The following is a 21589-nucleotide window of genomic DNA, read 5'->3' as shown; positions in this document are numbered from 1 at the left end:
CTCTCTCTTTCTCCCTCCCTCCCCATATATGTGTATATAGGTTATGTTTCTCTGGAGAACTCTAATAGAGATTTGGAAATAAATATTTGTATAAATTAAATCTATTTATATGTTAGGGTCTCAAAAATGGTTTTTAATATCAGGATACATTTAGAATGCTTGAAAATAAATTTCATTGAAAATTTAAAAATTCACATGTGGTACATGAAATATTCACTTTTTGGTTAATTTCATAATGAAAACTCTAAAAATTCTAAATATTCAGGGCACCTGGGTGGCTCAATAGGCTAGGCATCTGACTTCAGCTCAGGTTATGATCTCACAGCTCGTGGGTTCGAGCCCCGCGTCTCACTCTGTGCTGACAGTTCAGAGTCTGGAGCCTACTTTGGATTCTGTGTCTCCCTCTCTCTTTGCCCGACCCCCAAATGCGCTCTGTCTCTGTCTCTCAAAAGTGAATAAACGTTAAAAAATTTTTTTAATTCTAAATATTCAAAATAAATGTTACTTATACTCATGTATGAACATATTTTGAATAAGAGATTTTTCTTTGAACCTGCAAGGCCTTATAATCAGCCCATTCTAATGAACGGATTTAATTAAATAATTCCATTATTATGTTTTCATATTTTTTGTAAAAGGAAATAATTCAGAATGAAATTCCATCAAAATTCAGCATGTGGCCAATTGTTAACATCAAAATCCAATAATACATACAGAAAGATGGGGAAAAAGAGAAATTGGGGAGAGTTACAGAGAGAAAGTAGAGAGAGAAGGAAGGAAGGCAAGAAGGGAGAGAGAGAGGGAGCAATGGAGGGAGGGAGGAAGGGTAGAAGCAGAAAGAGAAAATGGGGAAATAACTTGGAAAACAAACAAACTTGGGGCGCCTGGGTGGCTCAGTCCGTTAAGCATCCCTCTTTGGCTCAGGGCATGATCTCGCCATTCCGGAGTCAAGACCCGTGTGAGGCTCTGTGCTGACAGAGCCTGGAGCCTGTTTCAGATTTTGTGTGTCCCTCTCTCTCTCTCTCTGCCCCTCCCCCACTCACGCTCTGTCTCTCTCTCTCTCTCAAAAATAAATAAAAACATTTTTTAAAAATTGTAAAAAAATTTAGAAAATAAACAAACTCAATTATGTTCCTTTTAGCAGCACCTAACAATACATGCTGATGATTCTGATAACAAAGACAGAACTTACATAACTTCTGTGTTCCTGGAAAAAACTGCTAAAAATAACAGATTGAATCTCATAAAATTTTAAATATTATACATATGCACACAAAACAGGAGCAAAGTGAACAGAGGGAATTGTTGAAAACTGTACTGTTCAAATATAGTTTCAAACTATTTTAAAAGGGGTAAAAAAAGTTGTAAATGTTTTTTAGAGATATTTGTAAAACATTTGTCATTTTTTTAACTTGATTTATTTATTTTGAGAGAGACAGAGCACGAGCAGGGGGAGGGGCAGAGAGAGAGAGAGAGGAAGAATCCCAAGCAGGCTCTGCAGGGTCAGGGCAGAGCCCCTTGCGCTCGGACTCAAGAAACTGTGAGATCGTGACTGGAGCCAAAATCAAGACTCAGAGACTGACTGAGCCACCCAGGCGCCCCAAAACATTTATCATTAAAAATTACAGCTATCAAGGGGCGCCTGGGTGGCTCAGTCAGTTGAGTCTCCGACTCTTGATTTTGGCTTGGGTCATGATCCCAGGGTCATGGGATCTAGCTCCGTTTTGGGCTCCGAGCTGAGTGTGGAGCCTGCTTGAGGTTCTCTCTCTCTCTCTCTCTCTCTCTCTCTCTTTCTCTTTCTCTCTCGTCCTCTGTTCCTCTCTCCCTCCCTCCCTCTCTCTCTCTCTCTCTAAAAACTCTAAAAAATTTACAATCAATATTACTATCAAAAAATTACTATCAATAACTCCTACCTTTGGAACCAATTTGCAGCACTGTAGGGTACCTGGGCACATGGGTTGGAAAACTTCACCTTAATGAGTGAGGGCTTGTATTTTTGCCCTTAGGAGCTTAGTTCTTTTTGGGTTTAGTGCTGTGAACACCTTCACATATGTCCCTTTATACATCTATATATTTCCCTGGGATTTCTATCCATGAGCAGAATTGCCAGTTCATATTAGGATGTGCATATTTCACTTGACAAACTACTGCCAGACAAGCCCTTCAGAATGGCTGCCCAAGTTCAACCGTCCCCCCAGCCACACAGGTGGATTTGTAGGTCCTCACATCCCCACCAGCACTTGTCATTATCTTGCTTTCTAATTTTGTCAATTTCATAGATATAAAGTCCTATCTCACGGTTATTTTAATTTCCCAGATTTTTAGTGATCCTGAATACCTCATCATATGCTGTTGGCTTTTCAAATTTCTGCATCTGCAAATTGCCTATTCTATACATTGCTCAATTTTATTTTATTAAAAAAATTTTTTTAATGTTTATTTATTTCTGAGACAGAGAGAGACAGATCATGAGCGGGGGAGGGGCAGAGAGAGAGACACAGAATCAGAAGCAGGCTCCAGGCTCTGAGCTGTCAGCACAGAGCCCGATGCGGGGCTCGAACTCACAAACTCTGAGATCATGACCTGAGCCGAAGTTGGTTGCTCAACCGACTGAGCCACCCAGGTGCCCCATACATTGCTCAATTTTATACAGATGGTGGTATTCTCTTCTTGTTGATTCACAGAAGGTCTTTGTATATTCTAGATATTAAATCCCTTGTTGGTTTATATATTGCAAATATCCCCTTGCAATCTGTAGATGATCTCTTGCCTTTGTCCATAGTGTCTCTCATCAAGCACTAATCCTTAATTTTGATGCAATCAAATTAATCAACTCTTTATTATATAGGTTGTAATCTTGAAGTTTCACCTCGGAAGTTATTCCAAGCCTTTAGGTCACAAAGATACCCTCCTACAATTTCTTCTATTAACACTAGAGTTTTATCTTTCACATTTAAGTCCTCTATCCAGAGTGCATTTTTGTTTGTGGTAGGAGGTAGGGATATGGTTTTATTATTCTCCATGTCATGAGCCAGAGTTTTCAACACCATCAACTAAACAACTGTCTTTTCTCCATTGATTTGTTATACACTAGGTTCCTTTATATACACAAATCTGTATCTATGTTATTCTATTGATCTATTCTGTTTTTGTGCTGGTGCTACACTGTTTATATTGCTAAATTCAAAGAAACAAGAAAGAAATCATAATGATAAGGCAGAAATAAATGAAATAGAGAACAAGGGACAGTAGTGATAATTGGCCCAACCAAAGCTGGTCTTTGAAAAGACTAATAAGGGGGTGCCTGGGTGGATCAATCAGTTGAGCGTCATGATCTCAATGCTTGTGGGTTCAGCCCAGCGTCGGGCTCTGTGCTGACAGCTCAGAGCCTGAAGCCTGCTTCAGATTCTGTGTCTCCCTCTCTTTCTGCCCCTCCCGTGCTTGCACTCTTTCTCTGTCTCTCTCTCTCTCAAAAATAAATAAACTTTAAAACATTTTTTAAAAATGAAAAGACCTCTGGAAAGAGTGATCAAGAAAAAAAACAAAGAAAATTTAAAAACTAAGATACAGAATAAAAAGGGGGCAAGGGACACCTGGGTAGCTCAGTCGGTTAAGTGTCCGACTTTGGATCAGGTCATTATCTCCCGGTCTGTGAGTTTGAGCCCCGCGTCGGGCTCTGTGCTGACAGCTTACAGCCTTGATCCTACTTCAGTTTCTATATCTCCCTCTCTCTTTCTGCCCCTCCTCTGCTCATGCTCTGTCTCTGTCTCTCTCAAAAATAAATAAACATTAAAAATTTTAAAAAGGGGGCAATAACTGAACAAAACAGACTTTTTTTCAAAAAGAAGTATAAATGATATGCCAATGAATTTGAAAACCTAAATGAAAAGGATACATCCTTAGAAAACTAGAATATACTGGGGCACCTGGGTGACTCAGTCAAACATCAGATTTTGGTTCAGGTCATGATATCGCGGTTTCTGAGTCAGAGTCCCGCATGGCGCTGTCTGCTGTTGCATGGAGCCCACTTTGGATCCTCTGTTTCCCTCTCTCTCTGCCCCTCCCCTACTTGCACTCTCTCTCTCTCTCTCTCTGTCTCTCAAAAATAAACATTTAAAATAAATAAAACTTTAAAAACTTGGAAAACTAGAATATGCTAAAATTGACACAAAAAACAGGTCTTGAATAGTCCAGTGAGTATTAAAGAAACAGAAATGGTAGCCAAAGAACTCTCCTTTAAAACCCTAGTTAGTTCTGTAGGTGAGTTGTAGCAAACTTTTGAGTTTCTGATCTTATGCATAACAAAAGGGTGCAACCCATCCATTTTACTTTTTGAACCTACTGTAACCTAGATTGCAAAACCAGGTAAGGAGAACCCAAGAAAAGAAAATCCTAGGGCTGTTTCATTTATGAAACAAAAATCCAAAATAAAATATTGGCTAACAGATATTAACAGTATATTCAAAAGCACAGATGATGGCCAGGTAAGTTCACCTCAGGAATATAAAGATGTTATGGTTCAACATCAAAAGTCGCCGTATAAATGGTCGAAAGGAAAACAGTCATGAATTAGCTCAACTGATGCAGAACAAGCATTTGATATATTTTTATGTTGAAGTTGGTGCATTAGCTTTATTTATTTTTTATTTTTTTAAAGTCTATTTATTTTGAGAGAGACAGAGACAGTACAAGTGGGGGAGGGACAGAGAGTGGGGGAGAGAGAATCCCAGGCAGATGCCACGCTGTCAGCACAGAGCCCGATGTGGGGCTCGAACCCATGAAACCGTGAAACCATGACCTGAGCTTTAACCAAGAGCCAGATGCTTAATGGACTGAGCCACCAAGGTGCCCCACATTAGCTTTATTTTTAAGAAGTGTGTGTATGTGGGTTCCATTACTATTGAATTCCATTTCAGGATAGTAAGAGACATATTGAGGCTTATGTGTTAAGACTACTGCTCTCAGGTGCCACCGACGCATACTGAGGACCAACAGAAACACTGTCTAGTTCCCTTAGAGATAATGAGTGAGGCCTGGGAAGGGACAGCCCAAGTTATCTGTTGCTGATGGTGGGTGAAGGCAGAATTCTGGGGAATTGGGGTGTCCTGAGACAGAGAAACAAAGTGTTGGTCAGATCAACCTCAAAGAAGCTTGAACTGGATTCATGGAGAGGATGATGGTGGGTTCAGCACTCTGGGATGAAAGGGGTGACATATTCATTGATGTGGTGTGGGTCCTGATCAAGGTGGCAGACCTGTCTGCTCTTAGAAATAAATTTGCCTTGCCTGAGGCACCTGCGTGGCTCAGTCAGTTAAACATCCAACTTGGGATCAGGTCATGATCTCACAGTTCGTAGGCTTGAGCCCTGCGTCGGGCTCTGTGCTGACAGCTCAGAGCCTGGAGCCTGCTTCGGATTCTGTGTCTCTCCCCCTCTCTCTCTCTCTGTCCCTCCCCTGCTCACGCTCTGTCTCTTTCTCAAAAATAATAAACATTAAAAAAATTAACTAAACAAAAGAAAGAAATTTGGCTTTCTTACCAGAGCCATTGCATAGATTCTGAGTTGGCATTAAGATGCTTTGTTTGAGGAACACATTGGTAACAGGATCTTTTCCCTTTTCTGCCTGTTTTGAAAGTGGGCACTGGGACAAAAAGGTGGCAACATGTGCTGTGTAGTTCTGACTTTAATGGGAGTGTCCTAAGCAGCTGTCGTCCCTTGTTAAGGTCAACTGTCTGGGATTTCTGCAAGGACCCAACATAGCAAGTCAGCTACTGTGGGTCAGATCAAGTTGTTACAGATCGCAGGGGGAGGTCATTATAGCCCAACTGGCCTACAGCATATTACTATGTTTAATTTGCAAGAAATATTTATACCTGGTGTGTTAGTAGACATGCAGGAGTTAGGAAGGAAGGCACATAGCTCAGTGAGGCATCCCATGGTGATAGGAAGCCATTTCATAAGATAAGGGATGATTGTCTCAATCCTGATTTCAATTATAGCAAACAACAGATGTGACAAGGCAAACTGAACATGGAGTGGAAAGGCAGAATAGGTTGACTTTAGTGTTCAGGAAAAATGTTAATTTGCCCATCAACAGAGACAGGGCCACTAAAATTGGGGGACAAAAGGAGGCACAGTCTGAGTAGACTCAGACCCCCACGATTCTTTTCCAGGTTGAGGATGGCTAGGTTTACACAAGCACTCATTTGTCCAACAGCCAGGTTTTAGTTTCTTGTTTTTATTATTATTATTTGTTAATGTTTATTTATTTTAAGAGAGAGACAGAGAGAGCATGAGCAGGGGAGGGGCAGAGAAAGGGAGAGAGAGTGAATCCCAAGCAGGTTCCATGCTGTCAGCCCAGAGCTTGACGTGGGGCTTGATCCCACAAACCGTGAGATCATGACCTGAGCTGAAATCAATAGTCTTACCAACCGAGCCACCCAGTTGCCCCTAGTTTCTAGTTTCTTGTTTTTAAACTATAGAGGCAATTTCCAAGACATGGTCCAACATGGGACTGCACCTCTAAGGTATGAGGGTATGGTCCTTTCCTTTTGTAGGGACATGAGTCCAGTTTCCTGATTTCTCCACTGGTTTTTAAGTTTTATTATGAAGTGGGCTGATGAGCCAAGGGCTGCATTTTGAATTCTTCTAGAACATTGGGCAGCAGTCCACAGACGAAACTTTGGAGAAATGACCACTCAGAGGGGCCTTCAGTAGGTTGAGCATCTGACTTCAGCTCAGGGCATGATCTCATGGTTCATGAGTTCAAGCTCTGCATCAGGCTCGCCACCACAGAGCCCGCTTTGGATCCTCTATTCCATTCTCTCTCTGTCCCTCCTCCACTCATTCTCTCTCTCTCTCTCTCTCTCTGTCTCTTAAATAAATAAATAAATAAATAAATAAATAAATGCAAGACTTTTAAAAAAAGATGCTTCAGAGGAAGTCAGTGGGTAAGGTCATGAGTGAGTCCATACATAGCTCAACAGTTAGGGTACCAGTGGGTTGTTGTGTGGACCAGAAATTAGTTGTCTGGTAACAATATGGTTTGATAGTGAGTGCACCCCTCTGAATTATCTACTTTTTAAATTAACGTATGCTTAACATACAGGGTTATATTCGTTTCAGGCATACAACATAATGATTCAATAATTCTATGCATTGTTCAGTGCTCACCATGATAAGCATAGTCATCACCTGTCAGCAAATAACATTTTCACAATCTTATTGAGTATATTCCCTATGCTGTGCTTTAAAAAAAAAGTTTTTTTTTTATTTATTGTGAGAGAGAGAGAGAAAGAGAGAAAGAACTAGAACAAGTGGGGGGGGCAGAGAGAGAAGGAGAGAATCCCAAGAAGGCTCCACACTGTCAGCAAAGAGCTCCATGAAGGGCTCCAACTCATGAATCATGAGATCATGACCTGAGCCGAAATCAAGAATCATTTAACCCACTGAGCCACCCAGGTGCTCCATCCCTATGCTGTACTTTGATCATCTCTTGACTTCTTTTGTAACTGGAAGTCTGTATGTCTTAATTTTTTTTTAGTGTTTCCTTATTTTCGAGAGACAGAGAGAGAGAGAGAGAGAGAGCAAGTTGGGGAGGGGCACAGAGCAACGGAGACAAAATCTGAAGCAGGCTCCAGGCTGTCAGCACAGAGCCCGCAGGGCTCGAACTCACAAACTGTGAGATCATGACAGGAGCTGAAGTCTGATGCTTAACCAACTGAGCCACACAAGCGCCCCTGGTAGTCTGTACATCTTAATCCCCTTTGCCTATTTCACCCATCTCCCTACCCACTTCCTCTCTGACAGCCACCTGTTCTCTGAATTTAAGTCTGTTTTTTGTCTCTTTTTTCTTTGTTTTGTTTCTTAAATTCCACATATGAATGAAATCATATGGTATTTACCTTTTTGTCCAACTTATTTCACTTAGTATTATACCCTACACGTCCATTCATGTTATCACAAATGGCAAGATCTCATTTTATGTGGCTGAATATATATTTTAATATATATATATATATATGTGTGTGTGTGTGTGTATATATATATATATATATATATATATATATAACTTCTTCTTTATCCATTCATCTATTAATAGGCACTTTGGTTACTTCCATATGGTGACTATTATAAATAATGCTACAATAAATATAGGGGTGTATATATCTTTTCAAATTAGTGTTTTCATTTTCCTTGGGTAAATATCGAGTAGTGGTATTACTGGATAATACAGAACTTCTGTTTTTATTTTATTATTTTTATTTTGAGGGGGAGGGGAGGGACACAGGGTGAGAGAGAGAGAGAGAGAGAGAGAGAGAGAGAGAGAGAGAGAATCTTAAGCAGGCTCCACGCCCAGTGTGGAGTCCAACATGGGGCTTGATCTCACCACCCTGGGATCATGATCTGAGCCAAAATCAAGAGTTGTACATTTAACCAACTGAGCCATCCAGGTGCCCCAGTACTTCTATTTTTAATTCTTTGAGGTACCTCCATACTCTTTTCCACAGTGACTGCAGCAATTTTCATTCCCAGCAACAGTGCATGAGGGTTCCTTTTTCTCCAAAACCTCACCAGCACTTCTTATTTCTTAACTTTTTGATTCTAGCCATTCTGACAGGTTTGAGGTGATATCTCATTGTGGTTTTGATTTGCATTTTCCTGATGACGAGTGATGTTGAACATCATTTCATGTTGGCCATCTGGATATCTATTCAAGTCCTCTGTCCATTTTTTAATCAGATTGGTTTTTTTTTTGGGGGGGGTGTTGAGTTGTATAAGTTATTTATATATTTTGGGTATTAACCATTTATCAGGTATATCATTTGTAAATATCTTTTCCCATTTAGTAGACTGCCTTGTCATTTTGTTGATGGCTTCCTTTGCTGTGCAAAAGCTTTTTATTCTGGTGTAGTACCAGGAGTTTATATTTGCTTTTGTTTTCCTTGCCTCAGGAGACATACCTAGAAAAATGTTATAACAGCTGATGTCAAAGATTACTTCTTCGGTTTTCTTCTGGAATTTTTATGGTTTGGGGGCTCACATTTAGGCCTTTAATCCATTTTGAGTTTATTTTTGTGTAATGTATAAGAAAATCGTCCAATTTTATTGTTTTGCAATGTAGCTGTCCAGTTTTCCCAGCACCATTTATTAAAGAGACTATATTTCTCTATTGTATATTCTATATACTTGCCTCCTTTGTTGTAGATTAGTTGGCCATATAAGCATGGATTTATTTCTCGACTCTCCATTATGTTCCATGACTTCTCTACTTCCAGTCTTCCCAGGACTTCTCCCCACCAAGAGCTGATGACAGCAGATAATTTCTGTGGGGTGGAATGCATGTACACACCAGACCAGGTTGCTGCGGTGCTTGGAAGGAGGGTGTGCAAGAGCTTTGGTGGCAGGTGATCAAATTAGCCAAGTACAAATACTCTGAGCCAGGCTCACCTGGACATTCTGTCTTCAGGTTAACAGAGAACAGGTGGGGCTGACTCCTCCTTCCAGAAGCGCAGATACTCAAGGATGAATGCTATGGGAGTGGGTGACTGAAAGTAAAGGAATATAGTTCTTTTTTCTTCTTTCGTGTTTTATTTATTTTCTATTATCCACTCTCCCATTCCTCTCCAAATCCTGCCACACAGACATTTCTTTGAATGTGTTTAACTTATATCCTTGTTTGTGTGAGTTCTTGTAAGATGTGTATTTGGTGTGTATGTGCATGTATTTGTAACTTATGTGAACAATGTTTCACATTGTTACATGGCGCTTTTTTTTCCCCGCCCAGTGCTACATACAGATCATCAGTGTTGCTCTGTGTATATCTAACTCACTGATCTAACTGCTGAAAGGCTGACTGTGGCATGCCTCCCTTGCTATTTCCCTGTGCACTCCCCTGATGATGGGACACCCAGAATGGATCCAATTTCCCACTGTTGCAAACCACACCATAATGAACATTCTCCTACATTACCCTTTATGGATCTGTGTGAGAATTTCTTCAGAGTTCATGGGGATAATGAATTCGACTATGTACTGACACATTCAGCCCTGTGATGGTTGCTGAAGTCTCCACTACCACTAGAAGTGCCCCTGCATTCCCGCCACAGGATTTGGCATGATTCAACTCTTTATTTTTATTTTTCTTAATATATTTTTTTTGAGACAGAGAGAGAGAGCATGTGCGCACAAGTGGGGGAGGGCAGAGGGAGAGGGACAGAGAGAATCTTAAGCAGGCTCCACACCCAGCACAGAGCCCCACTCAGGGCTTGATCCCATGATCATGAGATCATGACCTGAGCTGAAATCAAGAGTTGGACGCTTAATGCACTGAGCCACCGAGGCGCCCCATGATTCAACTTTTTAAAATGTTGCCTACCGGGACTCTGTGTGACTCAATCAGTTAAGGGTCTGACTTCGGCTTAGGTCATGATCTCGCAGTTCATGAGTTTGAGCCCCGTGTTGGGCTCTGTGCTGACAGCTTGGAGCTTGGAGCCTGCTTCAGATTCTGTGTCTCCCTCTCTCTCTGCCCCTACCCCACTCATGCTCTTTTTCTCTCTCTCTCAAAAATAAATAAAAACATTAAAAAATTTTTTTAAATAATAAAATGTTGCCTACCTATGAAATCTAAAGTGAAATGTCATCATAGTTTTATTTGGTATTTCTCTGATAACTAATGCATTTGAGCATCTTTTCTTATGCCTGTTACCTTTTTTGGGTTTTCAACTTCAGGAAATTGCTTGTTCAAATCCTTTGTAGACCTGTTTGTGGAGGCCCCTCCACTATTTTGCTTTCTATGTGGGCTCCATTGATTGTCCTGATCCCATGGGAAGGCTGGACTCTAACCAAGGCTTCTGTACTCTGTATCAGGCACGACAGTGCCTTTGTACTTCCATATGAATTTTAGGATCAGCTTGTCAAGTTCTGCAAAAAAGCCTGCTGAGATTTTTATAGGTATTATGTTGAATCTAGAGATCAGTTTAGGAAGAATCGACATATTAACAATACTGAGTTTTCCAACACGTGAAGAAGGTATATCTTTCCATTTATTTTGTTCTCTCTCTCGGCAATACAAGCATACAGGTCTTCACATCTTTTGTCAAATTTATTGCTAATTCACATTTTTAGATGTTATTACAACTGGAATTCAAAAAATTTCTATATCCAATTGTTCATTGCTATATACAATTGGTATACACAATTGTGTATATTGACCTTGTATCTTGCAACTTGCTGGCTTCACTTATTAGTTCTAGTATTGTTTTTTGTCATTGTTTAGTAGATACAGTTGTATTTTCTACACAGATGATTGTTTCATCTTTATTTTTTTAACATTGTATTTTTTGAGAGACAGAGAGAGAGGGAGCACGAGCAGGGAAGGAGCAGAGAGAAAGGGAGACACAGAATCCAAAGCAGGCTCCAGGCTCTGAGCTGTCAGCACAGAGCCCGATGTGGGGCTCGAACCCATGAACATGAGATCATGACCTGAGCCGAAGTCAGGTGCTCAACCAACTGAGCCACCAAGGCACCCCTCATCTTTATTTTTTAAAGTTTATTTATTTTTGAGAGAATGAGAGAGAGATATGGGGCGAGGGGCATAGAGAGGGAAACAGAAGATCTGAAGTGGCTCTGCATTGACCCACCTAGGCGCCCCAGTCAGTTCATCCTTAAATACAGCTTTACTTCCTCCATTTCAATCTGGGTGCCTTTTCTTTCTTTTCATTCCATTGGTAAGAAGCTCCAGTACAATGTTGAATAGAAGTAGTCAGAATGGACATCCTTGTCTTATGTTTGATCTTGGGGGAAAAACATTCAGTCTTTCACCACTAAATACGAAGTTAGCTGTGGGTTTTTTTAGATGCCCTATATCAGATGGAGGAAGTTCCTTTCTAGTCCTAGTTTGCCAAGTAGTTCTTTTCTTTTTTAATCATATATGGATACTGGATTTTGTCAAATGATTTTCTGCATTTATTGCAGTGATCCTATGGGTTTTTCTTTTCTTGGTTTGTTCACGTGGTGAATCACATTGATTGATTTTCTAATGTTAAACCAACCCTGTATTCCTGAGATAAACCCCATTTGGTCATGATACCTTCTCTCTTTTTTTTTTTATTTTATAATTTATTTAGTTGCCCCAGAAATACTACTCTTTATTTCACTGTCTATTTTGGCATAGTTTTTAAACATCCCCTTTATTTTGGATATCAGATAGAAGTCATCCCATTTTCTTTAATCAAATTTAATTTTCTATAAGATCCATTACACATTACAATTATGACCTCCATAAATAAATTGACAAATGTATTGATTTGTCTCTTTTCATTGGTAGCAAATTGAAATCCTAAGTCTTCTAAAAGAATGTCAAATTCTTCATCAAATTAATGTGTGATGTCTTCAAGATGGATTTAATCTGTGCCACTTGATAACAACCTTTTCTGGATTTGTAATGGTTTCTTTCCACTGATTCACTGCTTCAGTGTTATTACTGTCTTCGCTTATCCAAATCTGCCCCACAAAGTGTCGTCTTCTTACAGAGCTCCGACTGTAAAGCTTAATGAGAAAAATAATTTCTTTTTCATTCTGTCTGAGTGGAAAAATCATAGTTTCTCCCCACTTTACTCTGCCACTGGAGGCCTTCAGTAAACGTGTCTTCTTCTTATAAATCAACTCTCCTGAACTAAACATTGCCACCTTCACAAAAAAACTCAAAGTGAGAGGTGATGAACAGCTTGGAAGGTATTGTGCCTCGAGAATCTGTAACTGAATTCTGCTATTTACTGCTTGAAAACAAGTCCCCAATTCAAGTTCTGCATGGCAAACAGAAATTTTTGAAGGTGGTGTTATATCCAAAGAGTAATCCATCTCCTGTGTGCTAAGAGCTCTGAGTGACAGTGAGCATTCTCCAATGGTTTTCTTCCTGGGTGTCTGGGTTTGAATCTTAAATACAAGTCTTACGGTTTGTAGACTTTGGAGTTTAATAGCAAATACAAAAGTTTCCATAAATTCAATACTATTAGAGCCTTCCTTTGCTGAAGATTTGAAATGCACTGGTTTGGGCAATGTTAGTATTCCTTTTATAGAAATAGTAGGAGTGTCTCCACAACTAGAAGGCCAACTTAAATCTTTGCACTGTAAAACTGTGATCCAGATCTGCTCTACTGAAGAATTATAAAACACTTTCACATTCAATCTCCCAAAATCTCTTTCATCTCCTGACAGAGTAATTGTATCCAGGCTTCTGTTACTCCCCTGGGAGTTCTTCCTGGAAGAAGAGTTGCTAGGCACACTGGACAGGGAATCATGTCTCTGGATGAACCGCTGGGATGAACTTGTAAGATCAAACATAGACTTGCTTAGCCCAGGGGAACTGGGAAGTTTGCTGGTCCTTAAATCACAAACTGATCCATATAGTCTCGCTGCTTCTGAACGTGGAGGAAGGCGCCGGATCAAATCAGGTGAAATGTGCTGATACCTATAGCATGGGTTGTATACATCGTAGCTGGCTCCGTGCTGGGATGAACTGGAAAGTTCTACCTTTCGATCTCCAAAAGATGCTCTGGCAGATCCTCCTGCAGCCAGTGGGCGCTCTGCCCTGGCCTCCTGCGGGAGCCGGGCCCGGGGTCACCTCGTGCGGCCGCGCCCCAAGACCCCGCCCCTGGTCCCTCCAAGTCCGCCCAGCCCCTCTACCTTCTCTTTTTAATATATTGTTCAATTTGATTTGACAAAGTTTTGTTTAAAATTTTTTCATCTCTTGCACCTTCTCTTTTGACACCATTTCCTCAAATTTGCCTCGCCACCAAGTACTTATCTTCAGTATGACCCCCTCCTCCTGTCCATATCCTTCAGACTGTGTCTGAGATGATTACTACGGCTGAGACTTTTCCCAAACTCAGAGAGGGCCCAAGAAAATTTAAAACAAAGGTTGAAAGCATTTCTGATGTGGTAAGTCCTACCTCTGAGAGCAACTATCAACTCCTGGCGGCAGGCTTGCCCCTCAACAGATGCAGGTTCCCAGCCTGAAGAGCTATCACACCTTTTAAAGCCTCTCAGTACCTGACAGGTGTGTTCTGAAGAGGAAAGCATTACTAAATGCTTAGGAAATCCCTTGCCCTGAATTAACCCCTCACTGTCACTGTTCCCCCATTTGGTATTGCTCTGCACTGAGGAAATATCCAATACAGGTCACCTCTCAAGAGGGGTCCACCCTTAAACACTGCTGAAGAATCCTATCCCGTTCTACCTAATGAACTTGATATCCCACACCCTAAGGGGCCCAAATAACTACTTCAGATTTCTGACTTTGTGTTTTTTTGTGAATCACTTTTGTTTTCAAGATATTGGGAGAACACACAGGACAGGATACACTCTGCACTTTTCTTGTTGCACCGCAGAAACTCTTCTCCCTTCCATCCCTTCATGCACAAAAGTAATAATGGTAATAATAGCAAACACATATAGAGTGCTTACTATGTGCCAGACACTATTCTAAATTAACTTATTTAATACCCTCAATCACCATATGAAATAGGTACTATTATTATCCCCATTTTTACAGACAAAACTAAAAAATATAGAAGTTAAGTGACTTAGGGAGCCTGGATGGCTCAGTCAGTTGAGCGTCCGACTTCGGCTCAGATCATGATCTCAGAGTTTGTGAGCTCGAGCCCAGCATCAGGTTCACCTCCGTCAGTGCAGAGCCTGCTTCAGACCCTCTGTCCCCCTCTCTTGCCCCTCCCCAACTTGCACGCGCACTCTCTCTCAAAAATAAATAAACATTTTAGAAAAAAAAAAAGAAGTTAAGTGACTTGCCCAGCTATGAAATGACAGATCTGGAATTTGAGTCCAGGCATTCTGGCTCCAGAATCCACTGCACTACTATGCAGTCGAGTGACAGAACCATGGCACTGTTCCGTACTTGTACTCTAGCAGAGGGCCCCTCCCCACCTTCCCACCCCTACTATCTGTACAAACTTTAAGACTTCAGAATATGTCATGTCTTTGGTATCTGTGGTGCCTCTGGCCAAATCTGACATCGGGGAGAGTTTCCCACTGTCACTGACACCCAAACATACATATGTGGAAACAAAAACTAGTACTGAGGATGGAAGATTTAATGTGACATGAAAAAATATTGCATATTCAGGAAAATGAGGAAGCTATAAAAAGCAACGTGCATTCCCTAGGTATTCTTAGACCCCAGAACACTGCCTCTCTGCAAATGTTGAATGAACATTCCATCAGGAACAAAACAGGACTACCTGCTACTACCATAATCCTCAATGTTGTCGTGGAAGTTATAAAAGAATAGTAGGACAAAACAATCAGATAACTGGTATAACACTGGAAAAGCAGAGATAAAAACCTATTTGCTGCTGATATAATTTCATGCCCAGGAAACCCAAAAGGTTCTGATATGAAAAATGCATTAGAATGAGTATATTAATAAGATGGCTTATAAGTCAGTCAAATGTACAGAAGTCAATAACCGTCCTGTATCTTAATAATTTCCTAGGAAAAGAAATGGGGGAATTTTTTCCATTCATAAAAAAGGAACATTCAGAGAACAACAACAAAAGCCCTTAGAGTCAAGCAATAATCAAAGAAGGATCTTCAAAGCAGCCAGAGAAAAAGGACACACAAAAAAAACAAAAAACAATTAGACAACATCAGACTTCTCCACAGCAGTAATGGAAACCAGAAGACAGTGCTGTAATATCTTCTAAGTGTTTAGAGAAAAAAAGTGTAATTTAGAATTGAGTACTCAACAACCCTATCTTTCAAGAAGAATAAAGTAAAATAAAGGCATTTACAGATAAATGCAGTTGGAGACAGTTTACTGCGAGGAGATTTGCACTCAAGGATCTTCTAAAGCATCTGTTTCAAGAAGATGAAAACCCATCCCCCAAAAGAAGGAAGCTGAGCAAATAAAATAATAAATGAGTATTCAAATGTAAACAAGCACTGTCTGCATAAAATAATATTATTTGTGTCTATTCTTTGTGTATTGAATGACTTCCTTAGAAAAGAAAGAACTAAAATAGTGAACAACAAGAACATGTGACTTGGGCAACAATGCTTTATTAAGTTTTTGTACTGTTTGGGTGGGGAATTATGATTATGTTTAACTTTAGACTTTAGGTTAAATATGTATAGTAAAATTTTAAGACAAACCACTAACAAAACTTTTGGAGGGACCAATCAAGAAAAAAAGAGAAAAGGCACAAATAAGTAATACGAGCAATGTAAAAGAGCAGAAATCAAAAAATAAGAGAATAGAATGAATTTTATAACTTACGTGAATTGGGACCAATTTCTAGAAAATTCATTTATTTATTAGATGAGCCCACTATAACCTTAACCAGACAAATGCAGTAGGTGACCAAAGATGCAAAAATCCTAAGCAATTTATTAGCAAACCAAATCCAAGATGAGTAAAAAAAAAAAAAAAAGATTTAACATAACATGAAAGTGTTGGGTCTAATTCCAGAAATGCAAGAGCAGTTTATCATTAGAAAGTCCCATAACAAAGTGTCCCCGTGAGTCTCACAGAGAAGCTCAGTCCTCTTTGTCATCCCTGGAGAGAAGGGGAGGCTGAGAAAGGGGTAAATCTCTTGGAGATGGGGTCTTTGAAGAGGCCAGGCTGGGAACAGGCCTGGAGCCTGTGAAAGCATATTATACACTGCTAGAATAATATATACAGGCAACAGCTCTGAAGCAGGGACATTAACCTCATTTTACAAATGTAAAAACTAAGGCTAAAAAAGGTTAGGAAACTTGACCAAGGTCAAAATGCTAGTAAGTAGTTGAGCAGTGACCCAAACTGAGGTGGTTCTGGATCTACAGCTCATGTTCTTAATCACTCTGCTCTTCTCCCTTTATTGTTGATGGTAGTAGATGTTCAATAAATGGCGGCCAAGGGCCAAGTACTTGACATATGTTCTAACACCCACAAAAACTGTCCAAGGTTGGCATTAGACTCATTTTACGGATGAGGGAACTGATGCTTAAAGAGGATCAGTTAAGTCACACAACCAAGACATGGGGGTTCCAGGATTTGAAACTGGGCCTGCCAGACTCCACAACCCATTTGTCCTAGATTATTGCAGGTGTGAATGAAGCTCGAGAAAAGATGAATCACAATGCCTGAAGACAAGACTCCTGGTGAGATGAGGGTCTCTACATCATGGCTGGTGTCAGGAGTCAGAAAAGCTCCTCTCCACAAGGAGATTCCCACACATAGGGCTGAGGAGACTCTGCCATCTCCAGGAGAGTGGGAATGATCCCTGCCCCAGGGAGGTCTAAGGGAAGCAGGTCACATGAACATCATGGTCTAGATAAGGAAGCCAGGGATGTTGGAAACTGGTGTGGATGAGCTCATAGACAGTCAGGTCTGACCAACTTTTCATTACTTTTCTTAAGAGTTTGAACACATTGGCATGTCGTGGGGGGGGGGGGGCACAAACTCCTCATATCTGGGTTTTGGTGCTAGATTATCTTAGGATGATCTCATAGGAAGACAGGTGAATAGTAAGGGTAGTTAGGCAGGTCAGTACACATCATTCTGCTTCCTATCTTTTGGCCTTTGCTCATGCTGTACCCTTTGCCTGAACTGACCTCCTCTCCCCTTGTTAGTCATCCAGAAGATCCCTACTCATCTTTTAAAGCTCAGTTCAGGGGCGCCTGGGTGGCTCAGTGGGTTGAGCGTCTTACTTCAGCTCAAGTCACGATCTCACGGTTTATGGGTTCGAGCCCCATGTCAGGCTCTGTGCTGACAGCTCAGAGCCTAGAGCCTGCTTCAGATTCTGTGTCTTTCTCTCTCTCTCTCTGCCCCTCACCTGCTCACACTCTGTCGATCTCTCTCTCAAAAAATAAATAAACATTAAAAAAATTTTAAAAAAAAGCTCAGTTCGTATGCCATCTCTTCTAAGGAATTTTCCCTGGTTCCCTATCCTGGGTTCTGTGTTCCTCAGAGGCTCCCACAGTCTGTTGTATCCACTGTACTGGCCATACTGAATTATGGTTCTGTGCCTGGGAACACACCTTGTTCATCTCTGGGTCCTCAGTGCAGAGCAGGATGCCTGACACAGAGTAGGCAGTAACTCAGTTTTGCTCAACTAAACTTATAACTAGTTAGATGGTTCCACTGGTTATGATTAACGAATTCATGTTGGTCGGGGGAGGGAAATCTCTAGTCGAGTGCTGTAGGGCCCTGTGTATAATGATGGCATTTTGATGAAATCAGTGGGTGACAAAAAACTAAGGGACTAGGTTGCACATTAGACAACAGAATTAGTATCCCAACACTCTTGGCAAGTAGGTACACTGGAGCCACAGTGGTCCCCAAGGAGTTTAGGGGGAAAGTCAGGACTAAAACCTCATAACCAATTGCAGCCTTGACAATGGAGAAAAGGTTTTTTTGAGCTGAAACTTACCTCCCCATATAGTCCACCATTATAACAGTACATACTAGGTGCCAGGCTTTGTACCAGCTTCTGTACCACCTCCAACCCAGAAGAAATCCAATGGAGGTGATTTGCTTGGTCTGGGACCAAGAAACAGTTACTCACAGAGCAGGAAAAAAGGGTATTCTAGCTGGGATCAGAAGGCCCAGTGAAAGCTGAGGCTTTGTTTTTTACCAAGAGGTGGGCATGACCACACAGCAGTTTGAGGGCTGTTTGAAAAAGAGACAGTTCTGGGGCACCTGGGTGGCTCAGTCGGTTAAGTGTCCGACTTTGGCTCAGGTCATGATCTCACAGTTGGTGGGTTCGAGCCCCATGTTGGGCTCTGCACTGACAGCTCAGAGCCTGGGTCCTGCTTCAGATTCTGTGTCTCCCACTCTCTGCCCCCTCTCCCCTGCTCACACTCTGTCTGTCAAAACTGAATAAACGTTAAAAATTTTTTTTAATAAATAAAAATAAATAAATAAGTAAACATAAAAAAAGAGGCAGGCCACCTTTAGGAGCCCCAGGACCCAGAGCCAGTCACAGAGAACATGGGTCTTTGTCACCACCCTACCAACTGTGAACTTGCTTCTTGAAAGAACCCAGGAGCTATCTTCACTGATTCTTCACAGCCCTCACCCTTCTGAACAATCACATCCATGCTCCTTGGCATGCCATGAAAGGCCTTCATGCCTAGCCTAGTTCTCAATGCATTTCTCTATCATCCACATTAATTAATACAGTTTATTCCATAAATATTTATTGAGTATCTACTAAATATTACTATGCACTGTTATTCTTGGCACTGGGGATACAACAGTGAACAAAACAAAGCCCTGCTTTATGGAGCTTACAGTCTACTGAGAAGAGGGAAACATTAATCACAATAAATAAATATAAAATATATCAGGTGGTGGTCAGTGTTTTGTACAAAAACATAACACATCAAGTAGAGTTAGAAAACACTGGTGAACAGGACTAGTTTGTACGTGCTAGTCAGGGAATGCTTCTCTAGGGAGGTGACATTTAAGCACACTGGAAGTGGGTGGGAAACTCACAAGATTATCTGGAAAGAAGAGTGTTCCAGGCAGTGAGAACAGCAGATACAAAGGCTCTGAAAGGAGCGGGTACTTGACATGTTTGAGGAACATGGAGACCAGGGTGCTGGAAAAGAGTGAGTAATTGTAAGATTAATAGGATATGAGGTCAGAAAGAGGATGGGGACCAGATTTCGTAGACTTTTGGGCCATGGTGAGGGCTTCAAGTTTTATTCTGAGGGAGCTGGGAGCCACAGGAGAACTTTGAACAGAGAGACATGATCTGATATGGATTTAAAAGGAATTTCAAAGAATTAGTAATAGGTATTCTAACATTAGGCAAAAGAAAAAAACAGACAATTACTAGGAAAACAACAAAGGATGTATAATCAGAGTGCACTATGTGGTTTGGATGTGGACAGTAATTACAATGTCATACTTATGCCAACAGTGATTGTTGGTTGAACAAAAAATGTATATAAGATGTTTTTCAAAATAACAGATGCAGCCACAAAGATAAGCAAGCAAAAAGAGACTATGAGGGATGACTAGGCAGATTAGAAAGTGAAATATATGCAGTTTGTACAAATGAAAAATGCACCTATTGAAATAAAAAACTCAGCAGATGGATTAAACAGTAGATCAGATATAGCTGAAGAGAGAATCAGTAAACTTAAAGATAAATCTGAAGAAACTGCCCAGAATGAAGTGCAGGAAGATAAGGAAATAGGAAATATCAATGAGACATTATGAGATATGGAAGATATAATGAGGCCCAAAATATGACTGACTGGATTCGGAGAAAGAAAATACAGAAAGAATGGAAGAAAGGCAATATTTTAAAAGATAATGGCTGAGAATTTTCTAAAATTATGAAAAAACATGAATCCAAAAGCATGAATCACATTTCCAAAGTAGAATAAAAAAGAAATACATGCCTAAACATGTTACACTGAAACTGCATAGCCCCCTGTACATCCCCCTCTGAGACAGAGACAGAGACAGAGAATTTCTTAAAAGTGGCCAGAGTAGAAGAAAACAGTAACACCTACCAAAAATAGCAATTAGACTGACAGCAGACTTCTAAATACCTGTAACAAATCATCTTTTAAGCATGGGGATAAATTACAGACATTTGCATATAACAACACCTGGGAGAATTTAATACCACGAAACCTGTACTAAGAGAGCATCTAAACATTGTGCTTAGAAAAGAAAAGGATCCCAGAATCATGGTCTGAGATGCAAGAATGTATGCATGTAAATCCAAACAAATACTGTCTATATAAAATAATACTCAGGACAATGTGCAATTTGTGAGGTTAGCAAAAAAAAAAAAAAAAAGGAAAAAACTAACATACTGAAGACAATAGCATGTGGCAAAGAAAGGATGGACCAGGTGTGAGGTTCCTGCATTCTTCAAGAGGGAGGTGAAAATGCGATTTAACTTTAGGCCTTATAAGTTACACACACATGATAAAAGTTCAGGAATAACCACAGAAAGAAGTGGGTAAAAAAAGAATGTGTAAATCCCAAAAAGTAGAAGACAAAATTGAGTAAGAAAGCAAATAAGTAAATCTCAAAACTAAAGAAAACAGGAAAGAGATAAATGAAGCATAGAAAAGGCAGTGGTAGGAAACAGAAATAAAAAAGTACAAACAAGTCCAAACATATCATAGAAAACACAGAGTAAACTTGTCCATTAAAAGAGAACATCAGATTCGATTTTTTAAAGGGTCCAGCTATATGCTATTTTCGAGAGATATAATTAAAGTATAAGGGCATGACAATGTTGAAAAATAACAGGATAGAAAACTGTATACCACACAAATCCGAACAAGAAGAAAAGCGTGTGTTAATGTAAGATAAGATAGACTTCAAAAAATACATTATCGAGAATAGAGAGGGTCATTACATATTTACCAGGAATATATAATAATTCTTCATTTGAATATTCCTAATAAAATATCCTCAAAAAATATAAAATTTTAAAAAAGAACTATAAGGAGAAGCAGATGACAAATCCACCACCATAGTTGAAAATTAACACACTTCTTACAATTACTGGCATAGCATGACCAAAAACTCAGTGTAGATATAGAAAATTTGAATAA

General features: G+C 40.2%; 1 protein-coding gene across 1 annotated transcript; it reads right to left on the bottom strand.

Moving 5' to 3' along the window:
- Window positions 1-12118: 12118 nt before the first annotated feature.
- On the bottom strand, window positions 12119-19129 carry LOC122235267 (tandem C2 domains nuclear protein-like). Its single transcript, XM_042973947.1, has 2 exons — window positions 19013-19129; window positions 12119-13597 (listed from the first exon to the last, which is right to left on the bottom strand). The coding sequence occupies exons 1-2, from the start codon at window positions 19127-19129 to the stop codon at window positions 12392-12394; spliced, it is 1323 nt and encodes a 440-aa protein (XP_042829881.1). The 3' UTR covers window positions 12119-12391.
- Between the last annotated feature and the right edge of the window lie 2460 nt (window positions 19130-21589).

This window comes from Panthera tigris, chromosome X, assembly GCF_018350195.1.
Source record: "Panthera tigris isolate Pti1 chromosome X, P.tigris_Pti1_mat1.1, whole genome shotgun sequence".
NCBI classification, from domain to species: domain Eukaryota; kingdom Metazoa; phylum Chordata; class Mammalia; order Carnivora; family Felidae; genus Panthera; species Panthera tigris.
Note: the sequence above shows the minus strand (reverse complement) of the source record. Positions and strands in the feature narration are given on the sequence as shown.

Coding starts and splice junctions, on each gene's coding strand:
- LOC122235267 (XM_042973947.1), bottom strand. CDS start 19,129: ATGAAGGCCTTTCATGGCATGCCAAGGAGCATGGATGTGATTGTTCAG. Junction 13,598..19,012: donor AAGAAGCAAGTTCACAGTTG/GTAGGGTGGTGA, acceptor CGGCTCCCGCAG/GAGGCCAGGGCAGAGCGCCC.